This window comes from Entelurus aequoreus, linkage group LG28 (genome assembly GCF_033978785.1).
Source record: "Entelurus aequoreus isolate RoL-2023_Sb linkage group LG28, RoL_Eaeq_v1.1, whole genome shotgun sequence".
In the NCBI taxonomy this organism is placed as follows: domain Eukaryota; kingdom Metazoa; phylum Chordata; class Actinopteri; order Syngnathiformes; family Syngnathidae; genus Entelurus; species Entelurus aequoreus.
In genome coordinates, this window is record NC_084758.1 from 22,194,532 (window position 1) to 22,219,985 (window position 25,454).

General features: G+C 38.6%; 1 protein-coding gene across 1 annotated transcript in view; it reads right to left on the reverse strand.

The window, feature by feature from the left end:
* Positions 1 to 4,859: 4,859 nt before the first annotated feature.
* The window catches only part of LOC133645061 (protein diaphanous homolog 2-like), a 113,573-nt gene continuing 92,978 nt past the window's right edge, over positions 4,860 to 25,454 (reverse strand). Inside the window, exons 5-7 of the mRNA XM_062039847.1 lie at positions 25,269 to 25,373; positions 7,051 to 7,071; positions 4,860 to 4,961 (exon numbers count right to left, since the gene is read on the reverse strand). Of these exons, the coding sequence (XP_061895831.1) occupies positions 4,860 to 4,961; positions 7,051 to 7,071; positions 25,269 to 25,373 (228 nt within the window). The remainder of the gene's footprint in view (positions 4,962 to 7,050; positions 7,072 to 25,268; positions 25,374 to 25,454) is intronic.

A 25,454-nucleotide genomic window follows, 5' to 3' on the forward strand; every position in this document is an offset into this window, starting at 1 on the left:
TTGTTTTTAACATCCTCTCTCTAGACTCCTATTAATCTACTTGTTCATTTCCTGTTAACATCTGCTTACTTGCTCTGACGTGGGATCTGAGCCGAGGATGTCGTTGTGGCTTGTACAGCCCTTTGAGACACTCGTGATTAAGGGCCATATAAGTCAACTTTGATTGATTGATAGATTGACTTACAGTATGTCTCTGTGTTTCAAGCAAGTTTAGCCATTACCTTAGCTTTTAGCTTGCGTTTTCACAGTGTATAACATGTTTAGCCTCGTTCGACAGTCTTCCAGTGAAAATAATACTTGTAGGAAATGTAGTTTGAAGCAATGGAGAATGATTAACTAAGGGGAGCGGCTCCACACGGTGTACGGCGATATACTTAGCTGCAGGCTGTCTTTTACTCATTTTCCACTGCAGTGGTTGCAGAACCGGTTTGTAGTAATATTTCAGAGCTTTCGTTTTCTACTGTCAAGGCACCAGATTGTGCTACCCACTTTGGAGTTTTTCCAGTTCCAATATAGTTTGTTTTCAGCACCAAAACGAGGCTGGAACAGCCAGTCGAACCATCCGCATGATGAGGTGGGCTTATTTCTCGTGAACGCAGGCGGTTTACCTCCATCGTGTTTGTCGCGATTACTTTTGACATTCTAAATATGTTAAAGGAATATCAAAATCATAACAACGGCCTGGGAAGAAGTGACAGTGCTTGATGATGCATGCCATATTTCGACAAGCTACGTAGTTTTTGGCGAGAGGCCAGCATACCTCAAGTCGGATGTTAAACACGAGTACGAAGCAGCCTAAATGCTAACAGTGGAAGCTACAAGCATACTTGCCAACCCTCCCGAATTTTCCGGGAGACTCCCGAATTTCAATGCCTCTCCCGAAAATCTCCCGGGACAAGCATTCTCCCGAATTTCTCCCGATTTCCAGCCGGACAACAATTTTGGGGGCGTGCCTTAAAGGCACTGCCTTTAGCGTCCTCTCTCACCTAATAAGGAGACTATTGTATATGTCTCCGTCATCCATAGGTTTATCTATAACCCATAAAGTAGGCAGGCACGGAGCTATTTCTCAGCGAGTGTTTATTCCAGCCGGCCCGTTAATACACTGACACACAACATCCGGATACCCATCATGCATTGCTTCAAAACTACGGCAAGTAGTAATGTCCAAAATTTCCAGCCGGACAAACAATATTGGGGCCGTGCCTCACCTGAAAAGGAGACTATTATACTGTATATGTCTCCGTTATCCATAGGTTTATCTATAACCCATAACACGGTGGCCAAATGGATATAGTCACTCATGAACGGTCAGAGAAGCACAAGGCGGCGGCAACGCAGTATTATGGGCCACCTTGCTAAATGGAGACCCGAGGGTGTAACATATGCCGAGACAAAGATGGCTATGCTGATAGCTGCAAGAAACATCCCGTTCTCATTTGCGGATGTTTTCAACAAATCCGTGAAGGATACGTTCCCGGATTCAGAGATCGCTCGCCAGTACTCAAATGGCAGAACAAAGGCTACTCAAATAGTGAAAGGTAAGTGTTTCCCCCCCCGAAACCACCCCAATCTCCCGAATCCGGAAGTCTCAAATTTGGCAAGTATGGCTACAAGTCAACCAGAAGACCACAACAAAACCTGCCTGGACTCCTGTAAGTTGTATTTGTTTATTCTGATCATATTCACAACATAGTTTTGGATGTGAAGGCACTAGCATTTTGTTAGCTTAGAAATTAATGATTGAAAGCATCACAAATCAGAATCAACGTTTAAAAAGGTGGACATTGCGAAATAATTGGAATGTTAGACCTGGTTCCCATTGATGCCCAACCCTATTCGGCGGGGATGCATTAGAGCAGGAGTGTCCAAACTACGGCCTGCCGACGTCTTCAAATTGGCCTGGAAACGTCATGAGTAAGGAATCAGCCCGCAGAGAGCTTTAAAGGCCTACTGAAAGCCACTACTACCGACCACGCAGTCTGATAGTTTATATATCAATGATGAAATCTTAACATTGCAACACATGCCAATACGGCCGGGTTAACTTATAAAGTGCAATTTTAAATTTCCCGCTAAACTTCCGGTTGAAAACGTCTTTGGATGATGACGTATACGTGTGACGTAACCAGTGAAACAGAAGTATCGGTACCCCAATGAAAACAATACAAAATAGCTCTGTTTTCATCTCATAATTCCACAGTATTCTGGACATCTGTGTTGGTGAATCTTTTGCAATTTGTTTAAAGAACAATGAAGACTGCAAAGAAGAAAGCTGTAGGTGGGATCGGTGTATTAGCGGCGGCCTACAGCAACACAACCAGGAAGACTTTGACTCGGATAGCAGACGCGCTAGCCGACGCTAGCCACCGACCGCACGGATGATCGTGGTGAAGTCCTTCGTCCTTCCGTCGATCGCTGGAACGCAGGTGAGCACGGGTGTTGATGAGCAGATGAGGGCTGGCTGGCGTAGGTGGAGCGCTAATGTTTTTATCATAGCTCTGTGAGGTCCCGTTACTAAGTTAGCTTCAATGGCGTCGTTAGCAACAGCATTTTTAAGCTTCGCCAGGCTGGAAAGAATTAACCGTGTATTTACATGTCCCTGGTTTAATAGTATTGTTGATCTTCTGTCTATCCTTCCAGTCAGGGATTTATTTATTTATGCGACTTAAAGGTTTTACTACTTATGTATAAAATACTACACGGTTTAGCTCCAGCCTATCTCGCCGATTGTATTGTACCATATGTCCCGACAAGAAATCTGCGTTCAAAGAACTCCGGCTTATTAGTGATTCCCAGAGCCAAAAAAAAGTCTGCGGGCTATAGAGCGTTTTCTATTCGGGCTCCAATACTCTGGAATGCCCTCCCGGTAACAGTTAGAGATGCTACCTCAGTAGAAGCATTTAAGTCCCATCTTAAAACTCATTTGTATAATCTAGCCTTTAAATAGACCCCCCTTTTTTTAGACCAGTTGATCTGCCGTTTCTTTTCTTCTCTCCTCTTCTCCCCTGTCCCTTGCGAGGGGGAGTTGCATAGGTCCGGTGGCCATGGATGAAGTGCTGGCTGTCCAGAGTCGGGACCCCGGGTGGACCACTAGCCTGTGCATCGGTTGGGGACATCTCTGCGCTGCTGACCCGTCTCCGCTCGGGATGGTTTCCTGTTGGCCCCGCCATGGACTGGACTCCCGCTGATGTGTTGGATCCACTGTGGACTGGACTTTCACAATGTTATGTCAGACCCACTCGACATCCATTGCTTTCGGTCTCCCCTACAGGAGGGGGGGGGGGGGTTACCCACATATGCGGTCCTCTCCAAGGTTTCTCATAGTCATTCACCGACGTCCCACTGGGGTGAGTTTTTCCTTGCCCGTATGTGGGCTCTGTACCGAGGATGTCGTTGTGGCTTGTACAGCCCTTTGAGACACTTGTGATTTAGGGCTATATAAATAAACATTGATTGATTGATTGATTTTGTTTCTATATGCAGTTAAGCACGATGCTATCACGTTAGCGCCGTAGCTAAAGTGTTTCGTCGATGTATTGTCGTGGAGATAAAAGTCACTGTGAATGTCCATTTCGCGTTCTCGACTCTCATTTTCAAGAGGATATAGTATCCGAGGTGGTTTGAAATACAAATCCGTGATCCACAATAGAAAAAGGAGAGAGTGTGGAATCCAATGAGCCAGCTTGTACCTAAGTTACGGTCAGAGCCAAAAAAGATATGTCTTGCACTGCATTCTAGTCCTTCACTCTAACGTTCCTCATCCACAAATCTTTCATCCTCGCTCAAATTAATGGGGTAATCGTCGCTTTCTCGGTCCGAATCTCTCTCGCTGCTGGTGTAAACAATAGGAAAATATGAGCAGTCCTTCCTCCGATCAGAGACCAAAAGTTGTGAACTTTATCGTCGTTGTTCTATACTAAATCCTTTCAGCAAAAATATGGCAATATCGCGAAATGATTAAGTATGACACAGAATGGATCTGCTAGCCCCATTTAAATAAAAAAATGTCATTTCAGTAGGCCTTTAAATGTATTTTAAAAGACAATTCATTAGCTGCTGCTTAGTTGTGGATAACATGACTAAGTCAGGATTTAATCAGACGCAGTACTTACTTATATGACCCAATGCAAACAACCTTCCCTAGTCAAAACAAAAAATAAAGAAATAAAACATCTAACCAACAAAAAATGCCAACAGACATGGTCACAAATAACCCAATATAACACAATTTGTGGATATTATAAAAAAAAAAAAAACAACCATGCGACATAAAAACATTTACAATTACATCCATTTAAATCCATTACAAGGCATGGTGGGAAAAATGCAAGACACTCTACACACTTATCCATGTTTGGCACATTTTAGCTGCTTGATATTTCGGATTGATTACAAAACTTTAAGTAGGTTGTCACAGAAGTAAACAAGGTAGGAGTCCAACTTTCACATACTCTTATTATAGAATTATATTGCACACCTATATTGCACACCTTTTCGTTAGAGTATTGTAAGTACATTGCTGCCAAACATTGCCCTCAAAAAATTCATCAACTGAAAAAAGGTTTTCAGAATTGCATGCTCCTGATCTGTGTCCTCATCTGACACAGTTTCAAAGTAGCAGCCTATGCATTTCCGACAAGAAGCCTGGACCCAAGCGGGGCCTGATTATGTTAAATTTCATTTACCCAACACAATGTGGCCATTGCCGCTGAACGCGGCGCAACTTCGCCCACATCAATACAAGCGACGCTACGATTCAGCTCTTCCCTCCACGCAATAAACAGCACAAAAGAACAGCAGAGAACCACAAAGGAGGCAGAAATTGCAATCGATAAAAATTGGCCCTGCAAAGTGCCTCAAAAAGGGGGGCGTTGTGTCTGAGAGCATAGACCGAGCGTAGGCTGGGTCACGGAGGGCTGCTCTAACATGTCTGTCTTCTCTGTTAAACCTTCCAAATGCTTCAGACCCATAAAACAACGTCGATGAAATGTCACAGTGTAACACTTCCCAAAAAAACATGGGTAAACATTTTTTTATGATTTTGTGCGTGTGTGTTTGTGTAAAAGAAAAAAAAACTGAAAGGTAAACATTCAGTGCAATGCTGTTTACAGGCATAAGGTGGAGGGAAACGTAAAGTCAATAATCAAGCCATTTGTCGCTCTCTGCATGTTCTGAACTTCTGTTTCCATGGCAGTGTTGTACTGGGCAAAATGACGCTGCCTGCTATGGCACGGATGTAGTCTAATATTGTGTAATATCATAATAATATTATCATGTTGTTCTCTTTTAGACAGCAAACTAGTTGACTAAACTGCAGGTTCTCATGTGTCTCATGTGTGCTGGTATGACAATAAAGTTCCTTGAATACAAAACCCAAAACCAGTGAAGTTGGCACGTTGTGTAAATGGTAAATAAAAACAGAATACAATGATTTGCAAATCTTTTTCGACTTATATTGAATTGAATAGACTGCAGAGACAAGATATTTAACGTTCTAACTGGTAAACTTTTGTTATTTTTTGCAAATATTAGCTAATTTGGAATTTGATGCCTGCAACATGTTTCAAAAAAGCTGGCACATGTGGCAAAAAAGACTGAGGAAGTTGATGAGGGTGAACAGGCTAATTGGGAACAGGTGGGTGCTATTATTGGGTATAAAAGCAGCTTTCATGAAATGCTCAGTCATTCACAAACAAGGATGGGGTTAGGGTCATCACTTTGTGAACAAATGCGTGAGCAAAATGTCGAACAGTTTAAGAACAACATTTCTCAACTAGCTATTGCAAGGAATTTAGGGATTTCACCATCTACGGTCCGTAATATCATCAAAAGGTACAGAGAATCTGGAGAAATCACTGCACGTAAGCGATTATATTATGGACCTTCGATCCCTTAGGCGGTAATGCATCAAAAAGCGACATCAGTGTGTAAAGGATATCACCACATGGGCTCAGGAACACTTCAGAAAACCACTGTCAGTACAGTTCTTCGCTGCATCTGTAAGTGCAAGTTAAAACTCGACTATGCAAAGCGAAAACAACACCCAGAAACCCTCCCAGCTTCGCTGGGCCGGAGCTCATCTAAAATGGACTGATGCAAAGTGGAAAAGTGTTCTGTGGTCTGACGAGTCCACATTTCAAATTGTTTTTGGAAACTGTGGACGTTGTGAGGAAAAGAACCATCCGGATTGTTATAGGCGCAAAGTTGAAAAGCCAGCATCTGTGATGGTATGGGGGTGTATTAGTGCCCAAGGCATGGGTAACTTACACATCTGTGAAGGCACCATTAATGCTGAAAGGTACATACAGGTTTTGGAGCAACATATGTTGCTATCCAAGCAACGTTATCATGGATGCCCCTGCTTATTTCAGCAAGACAATGCCGAGCCACATTCTGCACGTGTTACAACAGCGTGGCTTTGTAGTAAAAGAGTGCGGCCTGCCTGTAGTCCAGACCTGTCTCCCATTGTGGCGCAATATAAAGCCTAAAATACCACAACGGAGACCCCCGGACTGTTGAACAACTTAAGCTGTACATCAAGCAAGAATGGGAAAGAATTCCATTTGAAAAGCTTCAAAAATTGGTCTCCTCAGTTCCCAAACGTCAACTGAGTGTTGTTAAAAGGAAAAGCCATGTAACACAGTGGTGAACATGCCCCTGTGCCAACTTTTTTGCAATGTGTTGCTGACATTAAATTCTAAGTTAATGATTTTTTGCCCAAAAAAATACTTTTCTCAGTTCAAACATTAAATATCTTGTCTTTGCAGTCTATTCAATTGAATATAAGTTGAAAAGGATTTGCAAATCATTGTATTCTCTTTTTATTTACGAATTACACAACGTGCCAACTTCACTGGTTTTGGGTTTAGTACTTCAATTCAATCACTATGCCCATCACAAATGCATCTGTATAAATGTATGCTCAAAATATAATAAAAACTGTATGCATAAAATACATGGTGTGTGTGCGGCCAAATCACAGACAGCCATAAAGATACAGAAGCCACATGATGAAAGTAACAATAATAATAATAGTAGACTACTTACCGCGACTTTGCTCCCAGTTATCTGCATGCAGCAATCAGCGGAGAAGGTTAATGTGCAAAAAGACACAAACAGCACAGTCATGAGTAGGCCAGACAATTACACATTGAGGCATGAGCTGAACTTTTGGTCACATTAAAACAATGTCCTTCATACGGTACACAGCAAAGATGGCTTTGTTTTTTTTAATATTCAACAGTAGCGATTAGAGGCATACATATGAAACAACATGTCTGCAATTTCCAGATGTTTCAAGTGTTAGTAAGACAGATAGGAGATGTCAATGATTTACAGCAGCTTGCCTCACCATTATGGATGTCTTCCTTATTATGTGTTTACATGGCAACAACTGTGGAAGAGATCATCTTTAAAGGTCTACTGAAACCCACTACTACCGACCACGCAGTCTGATAGTTTATACATCAATGATGAAATCTTAACATGGCAACACATGCCAATACGGCCGGGTTAGATTAGTAAAGTGCCATTTTAAATTTCCCGCGAAATATCCTGCTGAAAACGTCTCGGTATGATGACGTTTGCGCGTGACGTCACGGATTGTGCGGACATATTGGGACACCATTGTGGCCAGCTATTAAGTCGTCTGTTTTCATCGCAAAATTACACAGTATTCTGGACATTTGTGTTGGTGAATCTTTTGCAATTTGTTTAATGAACAATGAAGACAGCAAAGAAGAAAGCTGTAGGTGGGAAGCGGTATATTAGCGGCTGGCTGCAGCAACACAACCAGGAGGACTTTGAATTGGATACGCGCTACCGTGAGTACAGCTTTGGCTTCCAAACATTTGATCGCTTGCCCGTACGTGCGTGCCGCTATGTGCATGTCACGTACGTAACTTTGGGGAAATATATGTGCTGTATGAACTTTACGGAGGTGAACGGTACTTTGGGCTGTGGGATTGAGTGTGTTGTGCGGGTGTTTGAGTTGTATCGGTGGGTTATATGGACGGGAGGGGGGAGGTGTTTGTTATGTGCGATTAATTTGTGGCATTTAAATATAAGCCTGGTTGTGTTGTGGCTAATAGAGTATATATATGTCTTGTGTTTATTTACTGTTTTAGTCATTCCCAGCTGAATATCAGGTCCCACCCGCCTCTCACAGCATCTTCCCTATCTGAATCGCTTCCACTGCCCTCTAATCCTTCACTCTCACTTTCCTCATCCACAAATCTTTCATCCTCGCTCAAATTAATGGAGTAATCGTCGCTTTCTCGGTCTGAATCGCTCTCGCTGCTGCTGGCCATGATTGTAAACAATGTGCAGATGTGAGGAGCTCCACAAGCTGTGACGTCACGCTACTTCCGGTACAGGCAAGGCTTTTTTATCAGCAACCAAAAGTTGCGAACTTTATCGTCGATGTTCTCTATTAAATCCTTTCAGCAAAAATATGGCAATATCGCGAAATGATCGAGTATGACACATGGAATGGACCTGCTATCCCCGTTTAAATAAGAAAATCGCATTTCAGTAGGCCTTTAACACATCGGTAGAATTGATTCACGATCGAAAAACGACAAGGAGTGGCCCAAAAAGGTTGCAGAGTGTCAGTCTTCATTAGCATTTTAGCTTTTCTTGCGAACGCTCGTCTTAGTTAATAAAAATCATCGGCTTGTGGCTTGTGCAGCCCTTTGAGACACTCGTGATTTAGGGCTATATAAATAAACAGTGATTGACTGATTGATGGATTGATGTTATTGGCCAACCAAAAAGCAAATAAACAACACCGATTTAAAAAAAATGATGCAAAATAATATTGTCCAAAGTCTAGCGAGGCACACCGAGCAGCATATCATGCAGTGTCTTGACAACAGAAGCTGATTCCCGTGGCCATTCCATCAACGTACGACTATCCACACGTCAAGCTCGTTTGACGTAAAGCCGAGCTCGCCTGACATTTTATCTACTCTTCCCAAAGTTATGCCAGCACAGAGGTGCTATCTGTCCTCAGATTCCATCCCATTTGGAGTCTAAATCGGAAAAGAAACAGTCCATCATAACAAGTGGCGAGTTGAATGCCCGCCTGTCGGACGTAGTGACTTATAAACACTTAACGGAAGAAACCAGACTAAACATGGCTGCCTGTCAAACGTGGTTGGTGGCGAGACTGCTTTTATTGCTAACTATGCAGGGATGATAATAGGCCTTGCAAAAGTACTCACCCCCATTATAAATAAAAATTTGGAAATTAATGACGGTTTTTTTCGCCTATCATTCACAATCCCTATGTAAGACAAGAACACTAATGTTTTTTTTGTTTGTTTTTTTTAAGCATTCCTACTCGTAAAATACGGCAAGTACAAGGTGGCTAACAATTCCGCCCATAAAGCCCTTTAAAAACATCCAAAACCCGCCAACAATACTTTATTTACAAAATGAACGTATATCGCGTTATTGTTATGAGTGTATGTACCGTATTTTTCGCAGTTTTTTTCATAGTTTGGCCGCAATTATTAACACATTACCATAAAATATAAAATAATATGATTTAGCTCATTCACGTAAGAGACTAGACGTATAAGATTTCATGGGATTTAGCGATTAGGAGTGACAGATTGTTTGGTAAACGTATAGCATGTTCTATATGTTATAGTTATTTGAAGGACTCTTACCATAATATGTTACGTTAACATACCAGGCACGTTCTCAGTTGGTTATTTATGCCTCATATAACGTACACTTATTCAGCCTGTTGTTCACTATTCTTTATTTATTTTAAATTGCCTTTCAAATGTCTATTCTTGGTGTTGGATTTTATCAAATAGATTTCCCCCAAAAATGCGACTTATACTCCAGTGCGACTTATATATGTTTTTTCCCTTCTTTATTATGCATTTTCGGCCGTTGTGACTTATACTCCGAAAAATACGGTATGTATGTATTTCAGTTTTAGGAGTTAAATGGTGGAACAAGCTCAGTGATGAGCTGAAGACATGTAGTTATTTGTTAAGGTTTAAGAAAACCTTGAAAGGTGAAATAATTGAAAATTATAAAATATAGCAACGATTACTTTCATCCCATTGATTTTTTTAACGATGTTCCAGGCAATCTAATTTTCAGTGAATGTATATGATAGGCAAATATAAGCTTTGGCTTCAGCCTATTCCTTTTTCGGTCATTCTTTTTCTTTTCTTTTTGTGTGTAAATGTGTATGATTGTTAAATATGTATAATCTGTACTGTTAAACTGGTCACACAAAATGTTTGATGGTTGATTATATGACCGAAATAAACTTATTTCATTCATTATAAGCACTAACATTAAGGAACTATTTTTAGCGGCACCGCGATCATAGAGAGGCTGTTGCTGCATCGCGTCTGAGTTGGTGAAAGTTATTTCTTAAATTTTTTAAAGTTATGTCTGGATTATAGAACTATGCCTCTCACCTGTATAGTAGGTTGTTGCCATAAACCCAAGAAGTTGGTCAACTTTGACATTCAACTTTTACATAAATCACAGAAAAACGTTTGTTGGCCACACATTATTTTTCTTTTTGCACGTGGAAGCATTATGATTAATTGTTCATCTAAACGGGAATATGTGAACATCCCAGTGAGAACATTGTACAATAGGACTGAAACTAGAGATGTCCGATAATGGCTTTTTTGCCGATATCCGATATTCCGATATTGTCCAACTCTTAATTACAGATTCCGATATCAAACGATACAGATATATACAGTCGTGGAATTAACACATTATTATGCCTAATTTTGTTGTGATGCCCCGCTGGATGCATTAAACAATGTAACAAGGTTTTCCAAAAACAATCAACTCAAGTTATGGAAAAAAATGCCAACATTATTATTGAAGTCACAAAGTGCATTATTTTTTTAACATGCCTCAAAACAGCAGCTCGGAATTTAGGACATGCTCTCCCTGAGAGAGCATGAGGAGGTTGAGGTGGGCGGGGTTTGGGGGGGGCGGTGGTTTTCGGGTAGGGGGTATATTGTAGCGTCCCGGAAGAGTTAGTGCTGCAAGGGGTTCTGGGTATTTGTTCTGTTGTGTTTATGTTATGTTACGGTGCGGATGTTCTCCCGAAATGTGTTTGTCATTCTTGTTTGGTGTGGGTTCACAGTGTGGCGCATATTTGTAACAGTGTTAAAGTTGTTTATACGTCCATCCTCAGTGTGACCTGTATGGCTATTGACCAAGTATGCTTGCTTTCACTTATGTGTGTGAGAAGCCGTAGGTATTATGTGACTGGGCCGGCACGCAAAGGCAGTGCCTTTAAGGTTTATTGGCGCTCTGTACTTCTCCCTATGTCCGTGTACCACTCCGTACAGCGGCGTTTTAAAAAGTCATACATTTTACTTTTTGAAACCGATACATTTTAAAGCATTTATCGGACATCTCTAGTGACAACAGAAGTGAACCACATAAACAGATGAGATTCGTGATAAAGTCGCCAGCAGGAGAGATATAAGTTCTCAAGCAAATTGGTGTATGTGTAAAAAAAAAAAAGCTGTGGTCACTCACCAAACGCCAAATGCAGTCGCTGACCAAAGCATCGTATTACTCGGGAGTCGAGAAGTCGGCACGGCGCGGCATTTTTTTTTGTTTTTGTCATAATACGTGAGAGAAGCCTCCATAAAGAGGACGCAGAGAAGAACAAACGGGCGAAACAAAGGCACATTGAAAAAGATACCGGTATGGCGGTATTGTCTCAAACATATACCGCTATTGACTATAACACCGGTATCGGTACCCTACAGTGTTTCCAGTTTAAACCCTGATGTATAAGTTTTTTGTATAAAATCCTACTACGGTCTGTCAATGGTGGCAGCTTCTATTGACGTGTTGCGCCAGATAACTACTTACATTCCAATCTATTGCTACAGCTCGTTTTTGTCGATTACACGTGGCGTCCAAAGCAAATGCATCTTGATTAAATGTCACAGAAGAACACGCCGTGCCTTTTTGCCTTCTACCTACTCTCTCCTCTCTTCTGTCCTTCACTTCTGCCCTTCTAAGCTCTCTCACACACGCTTTGGAAATCTCATTTCCTAGGTCTTTTACTCCGACTCTTCCTGCCGTCTTGCGAGGGTTTACAGGTGCCGTAAAGTCAATTCTACATGTGCCACCGCCTGGTGCGCGGCATTAATCAGTCTTTGTATACGCCGCCACTCCAGCAGGAGACCTACTGCGCCGGGGATGTTTTATGCTGACTCGGCACGGAGTGCACAAGCTTGCAACCTATTCCACAGTTGATGCCTTAAAATAAATGTGCAAAAAAAACAAAACAAAAAAAAAGTAGCGTTACATTTTGAAAAACACCATCTTAACAGACTGTAGGGATGTAACGATATGAAAATGTCATACAGTGCATTCCGGAAAGTATTCACAACTTTTTCAACATTTTGAATGTAACAACCTTATTCCGAAATGGATTCAATTCATTTTTGTCCTCAAAATTCTTCACACAATACCCCGTAATGACAAAGTGAAAACTTTTTTTTTTTTTAAACATTTTGCATATTTAAAAAACTAAAAATGTACAAAAAATAGTCCCAACCTTTGCCCAACGCACCTTTGGAAGCAATTACACCCTTAAGTTTTTGTCAATATGATGCCACAATTGTGTCACATTCCTCTTTGCAGCACCTCTCAACCTCCATCAGGTTGGATGGGAAGTGTCGGTTTTCATCCGGGATGTCTCTTAGTCTAGTCAGGGAGGTGACCAAGAACCCGATGGTCACTCTGTCAGCATTCCTCTGTGGAGAGAGGAGAACCTTTCCAGAAGGACAACCATCTCTGCAGCAAACCACCAATCAGGTCTGTATGGAAGCCATTTCTTCGTAAAAAGTTTGCCATCCTACACCTGAAAGACTCTTAAACCACGAGGAACAAAATTCTCTGGTCTGATGAGACAAAAATTGAAGTCTTTGGCGTGAATGCCAGGCGTCATGTTTGGAGGAAACCGAGCCCCGCTCATTACTAGGCCAATACCATACCTACAGTGAAGCATGGCGGTGGCAGCATCATGCTGTGGGGATGCTTTTTAGCGACAGGAACTGGGAGACTAGTCGGGATAGAGGGAAAGGTGAATGCAGCAATGTACAGAGACATCCTGGGTGAAAACCAACACTTCCCATCCAACCTGATGGAGCTTGAGAGGTGTTGGAAAAAGGACTGGGCCAAATTGCCCAAAGATAGGTGTGCCAAGCTGTGGCGTGGTATTCGGAAAGACTTGAGGCTGTAATTCTGCCACGGAGCGGCATGTCTCAGTGGGTAGAGTGGCCGTCTTGTAACCGTAGGTGTCAGAAAAATTGTATGTAAATTATCAAAAAACTTTCCGTTCTCTGAGTTCCCCGTGAACAGATGAAAGCTGTCTTTGTTGCACCAAGCCAAAGGCTTGGAAAATTCCGCTGTGTAAGATGGAAGGAGACAGGAGGGGTTATCTATTGTGATCCAAGAGTTGCCCAAGCTCGATCCAGGACCAGCCCAAGCCATCTTTTTCTTTTGTGTTAATTTGACCGAAAACAATGGCTGTTAACATAACCCCCCATTCCTTTAGAAACAGCTGTTGTTGTGTAAACAGGGACTATCCAAATAAAAGAGGAAACGCAAACCTTTTTTTGTCAGAGCGTGCTGGAAACTGTACAAGAGTACAGACCAGACGTTTCTCCTCAAATTGAGCCAAATTGAATTCTGTCTCTGTTTGAACCTGACAGGAGGTGTAATGGTGTCCTTGAGTAAGACACCGGACCCCTAACTGCTCCTGATGGGGCGGGGTTAGCGCCTTGCTTGGCGGCATCCGTCATCAGTAATCCACAATTTTGTTGTTTTTAATGTGTAATGACAATAAAAGCCTATTCATATTCCAAAGGTGCATCAACAAAGTACTGAGCAAAGGCTGTAAAACTTATGTACAAGTTTTTTTTTTTTCTTCCAATACATTTGCGAAAAATGTTTTGAAAAAAAAAAAGTTTTTACATTGTCCTTAAAATTTTGAGAACAAAAATGAATGTATTCAATTTTGCAATAAGGCTGAAACATAACTAAATATGGAAAAAGTAAAGCACTGGGAATACTTTCTAGATGCATGGTAATGTATCCGTTATTGTGATGAAAATATATCACGGTATCGTCGAATGTACTCAAAAAGTACTTAAACACACACTGAAAAGGACTGAAACACACACTTGTATTCATGTTAGCATCTAAGGAAATGAGCAGTGTTACCGTGAATTTATAAAAATGTGCGATTATCAATCACAGTTTTGCGATAATTAAAATCTGAAACCTGAATACTAATCCCCGGAAATTTAACCACGGTTTATCGTTACATCCCTAAGACACTGCACATCCTATAGTATAGTGAATGATGGCGCTTGAAGGAGATAGGCACAAGTCTAACATGGTTGTGTGCATTTCAGTGTACCATCAGGTTGGGAGAAAATGGATTGGCTAAACAGTGGAACCTCTGAAGTCGAAAAAAGCCAGTTTTTGATTGATTGAAACTTTTTTTAGTAGATTATACAGTACAGTACATATTCCGTACAATTGACCACTAAATGGTAACACCCGAATAAGTTTTTCAACTTGTTTAAGTCGGGGTCATCAATTCATGGTAGTTGACATTAGAAACTACCTTTTCCCCAAAGAAAATAATTTAAACAGAAATCCTTAATATTTTGTTAAATGTACAGGTATTTATAAACACATTATTTTGCTAATTGCATTGTAGCTGAAAATTTATTTTTTCCATGCCACTGTTCTGAATAGAGGGCTAATATGCCAGCAATTTTACAGCATTGAAGAGTAATAACAGTGGTAGGACGGCACCTGTGTGAAAGGCGGTGTTTCCCTTACATTCATTTGTCCGACACAATAACAATTTGGACGGCCCCAAAAATATTTTTGGGGGGAGATTTTATTTTATTTTTTCAGATGGCTTGTTTTTCTTGTCTGTGTAGTTTGTCGCCCCAGCTTCGCACAGCAGAGGATATCGTAACTCTGCTTCCTAACACACCTTGTACACTCATACCAGAGCTGACTTGGTAGCACACTGTAATGCAGGGGTCACCGACCTTATCCAGCCCAAGATCCCTGGTCTCAGCCAAAACCAAAGCAAGATCTACCACTGCATCAACTATGTTTTATTTCTATACGTACAGTACATACGTATATATATATATATATATATATATATATATATATATATATATATATATATATATATATATATATATATATACATATATATATATATATATATATACACATATATGTATGTATACATATATACATATGTATATATATATATATACATATATATATACACATTTATATATATATATATATACACACATATATACATATATATATACACATATATACATATATATACACATATATATACACATATACACATATATATACACATATATACAAATATATATATATATATATATATATATATATATATGCATATATATACACATTTATATACACACATATATATATACACATATATACATATATATATATATACACATATATACATATATACACATATAAATACGTATATACACATATATATATATATATATATATATATATATATATGCATATATATACACATTTATATATATATATATATACACATTTATATATATATATATATATATATATATATATATATATATATATATATATATATATATATATATATATATATATATATATATATATATATACACACACATATATATATATATATATACAGTGGGGCAAAAAAGTATTTAGTCAGCCACCCATTGACAATCAATGGGTGGCTGACTAAATATTTTTTTGCCCCACTGTATATATATATATATATATATATATATATATATATATATATATACATATATAAATATACATATATAGTGCCTTATTGCAGCGAAACTTGCAAAGGGACATGTAACCAGCCATGACAGTATGTTCTTTACAAGTGTATGTAAACATTTGACCACGACTGTATGTGTTACTTTACAGGCGTATTCTCTCAATTTCTCCCCAAATTCAAAAATGTAACAATTTCAGGTGGATTAATTCGGCTTTCAGAGGTTCCACTTCATGTAAAACAGCCTAAAATATCAGTCAAAACATGAGTTGCATTAAAAGAATGACACTAAAGTAAATCCAATTAGGATAAAACATCCTTCATAATGGTGGACAAGACTTTCCCATCACAGGCTTTGTAAAAACATGTGAGGAGCAGCAGATTTGGCATCAAACATGAAATTAGTCACTGGAAAATATACAGTCACAAAGAAAATAATAATGTTACAGGAAAGTTAGGGTGGAGTTGGTGATCATTTTTCAAAAGCCAGAAGATAATGAAGGCAGCAGGTGAAAGACAAACATGCAAAGCTGATGGTCAAGGACGTCCTTAGAAGCGTTGCGCTCCCGCAAAATAGATCTAGGTTCTCTGTTCTGTTCTAAAAAAACACAGACTGTGTTCAAATGAATAGGGTCAATGTGCAAATTCTCCCTCGGAAAAAAGTCATTTCCCTTTTCATGTTATTGGGTAATTTGCAAGACTCCTGCTGAGACCCCCCTCCCTGGCTAGCGACTGGGAGTTCTCAATATTGCCTGGTGATAGAGAGGTGGCAATGCATGGGCGGGGAGGAAGGAATAAACATAGCCTTTCCTTTGAAAGACATATTTTATGCAAGTAAAAAAATAATCTGTCTTTCTTAACGATAGATAGCGTTTCAAAGTTTTGGCTGCAGCTACCTCAATGGTATATTTGCAGTATATAACAAACGGATACCTTATGCATGAAGCTTTTTTAAAGCTGAAAACCCGCCCAACAGAGCAAGGCTGCATAAATTGGCAAGGCAAAGTCCAAGCAATATTTGGAGATATGTCTATTTTTAAGCAGCTCTGAACCACCGCCTCTATTGCTACATACTATAGGTCAGGGGTGTCCAAAGTGCGGCCCGGGGGCCATTTGTGGCCCGCAGCTAATTGTTTACCGGCCCGCCACACATTCTGGAAATACTATTGTAAAAAAAAAAAAGAACATTAAAAAAAGTGGAATGAGGTGAAATCTAACAAGAAAAAGTTGCATGTAGGCTGTTTTTTTTTTCTTTTGTCTTTCTTCATTTTTCATTTTCTGCCATTGCTCAAAAAAAAAAAATAATGACAAAAAATCCAAGTACTTCAAATATTTCACTTTAAAATGTTTTATGTGGTAAACATCGCATATATTGTGTAGTAGCCATATAAAAACATCAAAGTTTTCTTTGACAAAAGCGCATAAAACAAACAAAATAATAGTTCCAGCATAAAATCGACAGATATATCTGAAGTTGATCTTGTAACTTAAGTGTTGAAAGTAAAAGAAAAACCTAATAAAAATGTATCACTTTATAAGTGGGGCACCTTTTGGTTCCCAAATATATTTAGTGATTTTTTATTTATCTTTTTACTGTGATTACTCAAAAATATGAAATAATTAAAATCAATGGTGTCCTGCATTATTGATCTTTTAGGGCTCTAATTACTAAATACTGCATATTTCAGTTTTACTATAAAAAAACTAAGTTGTTTTTGACAGAAAAGTCATAAAACATTTTTTTTTAATTTGTATTACTTTATATCAACTTGAAGTTGCTATAGAGATTTACTGAAAGCGCAAAAATAATTTAAAAAAAATAATAATCTGACTTATTTTTAGCATTTTAATGACTGAGACCCTTTATGGTCCCCGGGACCCCTAAAGGTAAAAAAAATAAAAAATGCATATATTTTGTTATGGTTTGAAAATGAAAAATATCAAAATGGCCCCCACATGCTTTAATTTTTCCGTGTGCGGCCCTCAGTGGAAACATTTTGGACACCCCTGTGGTCGTTTGAAGAAAACTTACAATTTGATATTGGAGTATAAAGCTTGCATGTCTACAGCGGTAAATAACAGGAGGATTCTATTTGGAATTTAAAAACACCATCAATAACAAAGAGGGGAAAATGCAAAGTGACATATAGAGGAAGGCCCAAACAACTCACGAGCAAAACAAGTGAAAGCACCACAGCACACCAAAAAGTCCAAAGTACAACGTTCCTGCATTATTCACACAACAACCTTCCATCAACAGTGCATGCATCAGTATCCACAAGCAATATGGCCCCTGACACACTACAAGATTGTTTCATTGACAGATCATGTGGTCTTCTTCATATGGAGAGTCTGATTAATTTGATCAGTATTTAATAACCAGACAATACTGGGAATGGACATGTTCTTACAATTACAGCAGTACCTCACGATACCAGTGCACCGTAGTGTTGTCCCCTAACCAAAAGGTATTTCGGTACTTTGATACTTTTCTAAATAAAGCGGACCACAAAAAATTGCATTATTGGCTTTATTTGTATTTCTTTATCTTACGGTACATTAAGAATATATGTTACTTATTGCAAGTTTGTCCTTTAAATAAATTAGTGAACATACAAGACAACTTGTATTTTATTAGTAAGTAAACAAACAAAGGCTCCTAATTTAACATATTGTGTCATTTTCCATTCTATTATTTTGTCAAAATTACTAAGGACAAGTGGTAGAAAATGAATTATTAATCTACTTGTTCATTTACTGTTAATATCTGCTTACTTTCTCTTTTAACATGTTCTATCTACACTTCTGTTAAAATGTAATAAGCACTTATTCTTCTGTTGTTTGGATGCTTTAAATTAGTTTTGGATGATACCATAAATTTTGGTATCAGTCCGATACCAAGTAGTTACAGGATCATACATTGGTCATATTCAAAGTCATCATGTGTACAGGGAGTTTATAAACTATATAATAAATAAAAAATGAAAAAATATTTTGTGAAAATATTGATGTAATTAACAGTAGTCTCAACTCGATACGCTCCTGTACTTGGTATCATTACAGTGGATGTCAGGTGTAGATCCACCAATGGCGTTTGTTTACATTGTGACGCCGGTGAGCTACGGTGTGTAGTGAAGCATGTTTAGCTATTCCTCGTCCTGCAGGGATGATACTTGTAAGAAACTTACTTTACTTGTCGCCATGGAGACAAGGATTAGTGATTTAAAAGTAGCTAAAACACTGCCGACTGCGGATGGACTTTAAAGCACCTCTGCCTGAGGGCGTTTCAGTGTTATAACTTCACCTTTATCGTCAGTTTTTAAGCCAAAATGCGTCCGTTCTCCCTTTTCTGTCAACACACTGTGTCTGCTTGTAAGTACTCCGTGATTGTGCGCTGCCGAACATGCTCCTCTGCTCGTAAACCAGCAATGACACGACGTGACGACGTGTTATGCTTTATGTTGCGGGCAAAAATTTGGATAATGGACGCTAGTTGGCGCAGCGAATGTCACAGTGAACCCCGTTAGATCCGACTGAAACATCCGGTGTCTTACTTTCTAGCATTAGCATATAGATAGAGATTGACATTACTTTGTTTTTCCAACCATGGGAACTAGTGCTTAGGAAGAAGAAACAGATGACATTCATTGAATTGAAACAAGAAAACTTAAACAAATAAACATGACAGAGCGTTCGAACGTATCAATGCAAGTCTACACCATACTCGGGCAGAATGAGTTAGTCACGCCTTTTAAAGGGGAACCGCACTTTTTTTGGAATGATGCCTATCAATCACAATCATTATGAGTGATAAGAACACAACGAAGATGACTATTTTTGGACAAATGAGGATTCACAACCTTGTAATTTTGAAGCGAAATATACTGCTGCTTATAGAAGCGAGCACAAAGGAAGAGTGAGACGATTTTGACGCTATAAATAAGTAACTTGGAGACAAGATATTTTGACATAAATGGAGTGCTTACCCAAAATCAACAGGAAACGTCCCCTGCCAGCTTTGTATTGATCATGATACACGCAGCACGTCATGCGTGTTATTGAAACTAAAGTACATACGCTGTCTGGCTAGCTGTGTACAAACAAAACATGAAAAAATACTTTACAGATACTGTAATATAATTGTTCATGTTTTTCCAGTCAGTACAGATTGGTGTTCTATCGCATTGTGTTGTGTATTACAAACGCAAACGCATTTTGTGCTGTCGTAGAATCTAGCTTATCTCTTGCTGTAGTTAGCTTTTACGGCCCATACCGAAGCATGGCGATGTATTACTACGCTAGAAAAGTAGTTCCTCAGTGTTCGCTCTGACAATAACAATGTCGCCACAGCTTGGTTATCATACAGGTTAGGGAACGTAAATGAAGTATTGTTGACGGTTTTTGAATGCATTTTTAAACTGATTTAGAGGTAGAATTGATTGCTCCCATTAGCTGCATTGCTAACTACCTAAAACGTGTTGATTCGTATAGGTTAGAAAGCGAGAACAAAAAAAATAATGTTTTGTCTTCTTGTCTCTCATAATGATTGTGAACGATAGGCAAAATTCCCAAAAAAAGGACAGTTCCCCTTTAAGGACTTTAAAATAATATTTAAACGGGGGACATTTATCCATGAAAATATGAAGAAGCTGTCGATGGTGCGTCGTACAAGTCCCCTCTCCAATGTGCATTATTACATTACTTCATAAAAGTACTGCGGTTGATTGTAGTAGATTCTAATGTATTGTTTTTGACGCAATATTTTTTATAAAAGGCATGTTACATGTAAAAATTGTGGTTTATTTGAATATTTATTTCACATTATGGGTTTTTCAAGGTATGAGCAGCGTCACAGAACTAATTAAAGTCATTTCCTGAAATTCTTATTTTGTATCTACTGTATGTGTCACATTGACTTGTGAGCATGAAAATCAATCCAAAACTGACCATGAAGAATGATTTCAATTGAGTGCACTACTCGGCAGCCACCAGCAGAGGTGCTGTACAGGCACTCTTCGCGAGTGCCTCCGCGACCCCGAAAGGGACAAGCGGTAGAAAATGGATGGATGGATGGAACTAGTTTGCTGTCTTAAAGACAACGATTGTTTGATCAAAAAATGTGTTATAAATTAAAAAAAAGATTTTCCATTTCTCCATTGTGAAGTAAATGTTGATCATATTTAGTAGAGATGTCCGATAATGGCTTTTTTGCCGATATCCGATATTCCGATATTGTCCAACTCTTAATTACCGATTCCGATATCAACCGATACCGATATATACAGACGTGGAATTAACACATTATTATGCCTAATTTTGTTGTGATGCCCCGCTGGATGCATTAAACAATGTAACGGAAGAGTTAGTGCTGCAAGGGGTTCTGGGTATTTGTTTCTGTTGTGTTTATGTTGTGTTACGGTGCGGATGTTCTCCCGAAATGTGTTTGTCATTGTTCTTTGGTGTTGGTTCACAGTGTGGCGCATATTTGTAACAGTGTTAAAGTTGTTTATACGTCCACCCTCAGTGTGACCTGTATGGCTGTTGACCAAGTATGCATTGCATTCACAATTGTGTGTGATAAGCCGTAGATATTATGTGATTGGACCGGCACGCAAAGGCAGTGCCTTTAAGGTTTATTGGCGCTCTGTACTTCTCCCTACGTCCGTGTACACAGCAGCGTTTTAAAAAGTCATAAATTTTACTTTTTGAAACCGATACCGATAATTTTGAAACCGATACCGATAATTTCCGATATTACATTTTAAAGCATTTATCGGCATCCGTAATATTTAGTCAAATGTCCATCTCCGTTATGGCCTTAGCCAATGGTTCTCACAAATAGTTTGTTTTGCAAGTACCACCCTTTTGTCTACTTCATTACCCTCACATTGGTAAAATTGGATCTGAAAAGTCAAACTTAAGCCGTCCCCCTCGGCACCATTAAAGCGAACGGAGGCTGGAGGCACTTCAACAAAGGCTAGGTACACTTTTCAGCGCCGGAAGCTACCCCCTGTGACACGCACTGATATGTCAAAACTGACATTCGAGCCTCCCCACCCACCTAGTCTTCTTTTTCCTGCTTCAAGTCCTAATGAAAGTAATCAAGGCGTGCTGGGAGACGTCACGTTTTGTTCTCTTGTCTTTTGACTACACGGATTAATATCCATTTGAATAAAACAATTACTCACACGCAAGAATAATGAGCCCGGTGAGGAATTCAATCAACTCTGACAAAAAAACAAAAAAATCATCATTATCAATAACGCCGGTTAATTACCATAGCAATGAGGAGGCTAATAAATGATGATGCTTTGCAGTTTTGGAAGCTAGCGGAGGGTGAGACAAATTAATTTCCATTTTTCTAGCCTTTTTGTTTTTAATAAATGTCTAGCACAATCTTGGTTACTATTGTTATTAGGGATGTAACGGTAAACGGTATAATGATCAACTGCGGTAAAATACCGTTTATATTTTTAATGATCGAAAAAACATTTTAGGCAACACTGCTTACTTCCTGGAAAGGAACTGCTAATGTTGTTAGTGTTTCAATAACATCAATACGAGCTAAAATGTTTTGCCATCTCATCGAATAGTGAGGTACGAAGATTGTGTATTAAATGCGGGAGGTATAACTCCTGTTTATTTTTTTGGGCCAAACCGCTGCACTAAACCACGTGGTGGTGTTGGAGAAAAACATTCATCCATCCATTTTCTACCTCAAAGCTTGTTTATTTGACTTTATCTGCATTAGCCACATTTTTTTGTGTTTTATATTGATATCAAAAAGTAAACACCATGTTTTTGTATTATTTTACATTACTTGTTTGTTTGTTTTTTCCATTTTACAAAGTATTACTTTAAAAAGCATTCATGTGACATAGCATTATGGTGTATAGATAATTCCTATATGACATATTTCTGCTGAAACTCTTAATAGATCTGTCCTGATACAGCATGTACATGTACACTTACATAACTGAAAAAAATACCACTCTATCAAAATGTAAAAATAGAGATAAAGGCATTATGTAATGAGAAAAAGCTGACACATTGATACTATTAATGAACAAACACAAACATTGTCTTTAAATGTATTTATCTATAGCCTTTTAATTAGACATTACAAATTACATGATGTCGTCGCGTTCACACCTGTTTTAACTAACATAATCAATAATTGTGATTATTATTTTGGCCATTATGGTGCAGCCCTACTTTATGTGTATGACTAGATCTCATATATAAACACAATGTGTGTCCATATGGACAAAAAGTGCAATTACGTCTTCAGGTACCATCTTGCAAAATGTTTACATTTGTTTAATCTCTTATAACCATAAGGAACCATCTTGCACAATTCTCACATTTATTTTTATTTATTTATGTTATTATATTGTTTCTGCCATTATACTACCCAGTTGTGTTGCTTTCATTTGGACATTCAATTTCTACTTGAGGTACATGAAGCACAATGTTATCTTATAAAAAATCAATCAATTTAAATGTGTTGTACTTTTTTCAATAAAACTTGGAGAAAAGATTTCAAAATTGTAAGCACATTTAAAAATACCACGATAATAACGAATGAAATGTTCATCCCTAATTGTTATTATAATATTTGTATTAGAGCAGGGGTGTCAAACTAATTTTAGATCGGGGGCCACATGGAGAAAAATCTACTCCCGAGTGAGCCGGATTGGTAAAATCACGGCACGATAACTTAAAAATAAAGACAACTTAAGAATGTTTTCTTTGGTTAAAAATAGAACAAGCACAAATGTACAAATCATAATGTTGCGGTTTATAATTCATTTGTCGTTATTTATATTTTCCGAACAAATTATGTGATAATCAGTCAACTCATTGGTGTTAAATTTCAATCCATCAAGATAAAATAACAGGATGTTATTTATGTAGTTTGATCACCGATGTACTAATATCATGTAGTCTATTTTGTACATAAACTGCAAAAACTGAACCCTAAGTAAGATTAAGTATCTCAAATAAGGGTAAAATTTGCTTATTTTCTGTCTGATAAGATAATTCTTCTCACTAAGCAGATTTTATGTGAGAGTGTTTTACTTGTTTTAGGGGTGTGTATGTCCTAAATGATCTCAGTAAGATATTACAGCTTGTTGCTGAGATTTGATTACCTATATTGAGTAAAACATGCTTGAAACTAGAATATCAACTGTTGCAAAGCTGTGTCATTAACACTCACAAGTACAAAACTACTTTTTTAAAGTAATAATTTCTTCTTTCAAGCACGAAAAAAAAAATCATGACTTTGACACAATTGTGTCTCATAATTAAAACAGATGACAGCCAAATGGACTTTGCTGTTTTATTTTCAATGAAACAATAGAAAATACATACTCATATAGTAGTGCAGTTATTATTAGTGGGAATATACTTATTTTAAGGTATTTTTTGGGTTCATTGAGGTTAGCTAATTTGACTTGTTTTGGAAAGTCTTGACAAGCCAAATTGTCTTGTTCTATTGGCAGATAATTTTACTTAGTTCAAATAAAATACCCCTAATTTTTGTTTAGTTTTTTCTTGTTTTTGAACACTGACTTTTTGCAGTGTATGTAGCATCATCTACAAAGATCCAAATAATTGGTATTGTGACATCCAGTGGACACGTTTAGAAGAGCTGTTTCTTTCATTAAAAAATGATAGGTTATTTTTTATACTTGGCAAACTCATCTCGCGGGCCGGTTAAAACCTGTTCGTGGGCCTGATCCGGCCCTCGGGCCGTACGTTTGACACCCCTGTATTAGAGTGTTCATAACCTATTCAAAACACTCCCAGGTAGACCAAAGCTAGTACACCTTGAGACTTAGCAAATATCCAAAGAAACAGTTTGCATAAGTTATATTTCAAAATTGCTTGTGGTGACTGTTTTTGTAACTGCTTAATGCAAGATTGCACCAGTTTACTAAATGAAAAAGACCCAGTGGCCATTTAAAATGCTCCAAAGAAACATGCAAGATCCGGCCAGTAACCCACCAAACAATGTGCATGCAAGCATACGGCTGAAGAGGCACTGACCGTCCACCGAGCATTGAGTGAGTCTGTGAGTGAGTGGCCTACGGTTACCGAGTGATGGAGGCCTACAACGGCAGATTGCAGCACGACGGGGAAAAAAAAAAAAAAAAAAGAAGGATGATGGGCGCGGGGAAAATAAATGAAACCAGAAGATGAAGGAAGCGTGAAGGGTGGAGATTTGACAGAAGTGAGTGTGTGAGGGAAGCCATATGTACAGAAAAGCAGAGGAATCAGACTGAACTCATTCTGGAGATTCATCACAACATCTACAATCATTGGGGCGAGCACACTTCACTTTGCGTCCAGCCTTCTTTAGACTTACAGATTTGGCTGTGGCGGAGATGTACTGGACCACCATCTCCCGTTTGGTGCTCAAATCCTTCCCGCGAAGGGGGGCCTTTCGCTCTTCATTCAGATTCATGTCCTCCTGTGGGCAGCGGATGCACAGTTTGTGTTATTAGCCACAATCAAAGTCATCAGTAGGCTTCATAACGATGTTTGTTCGGCA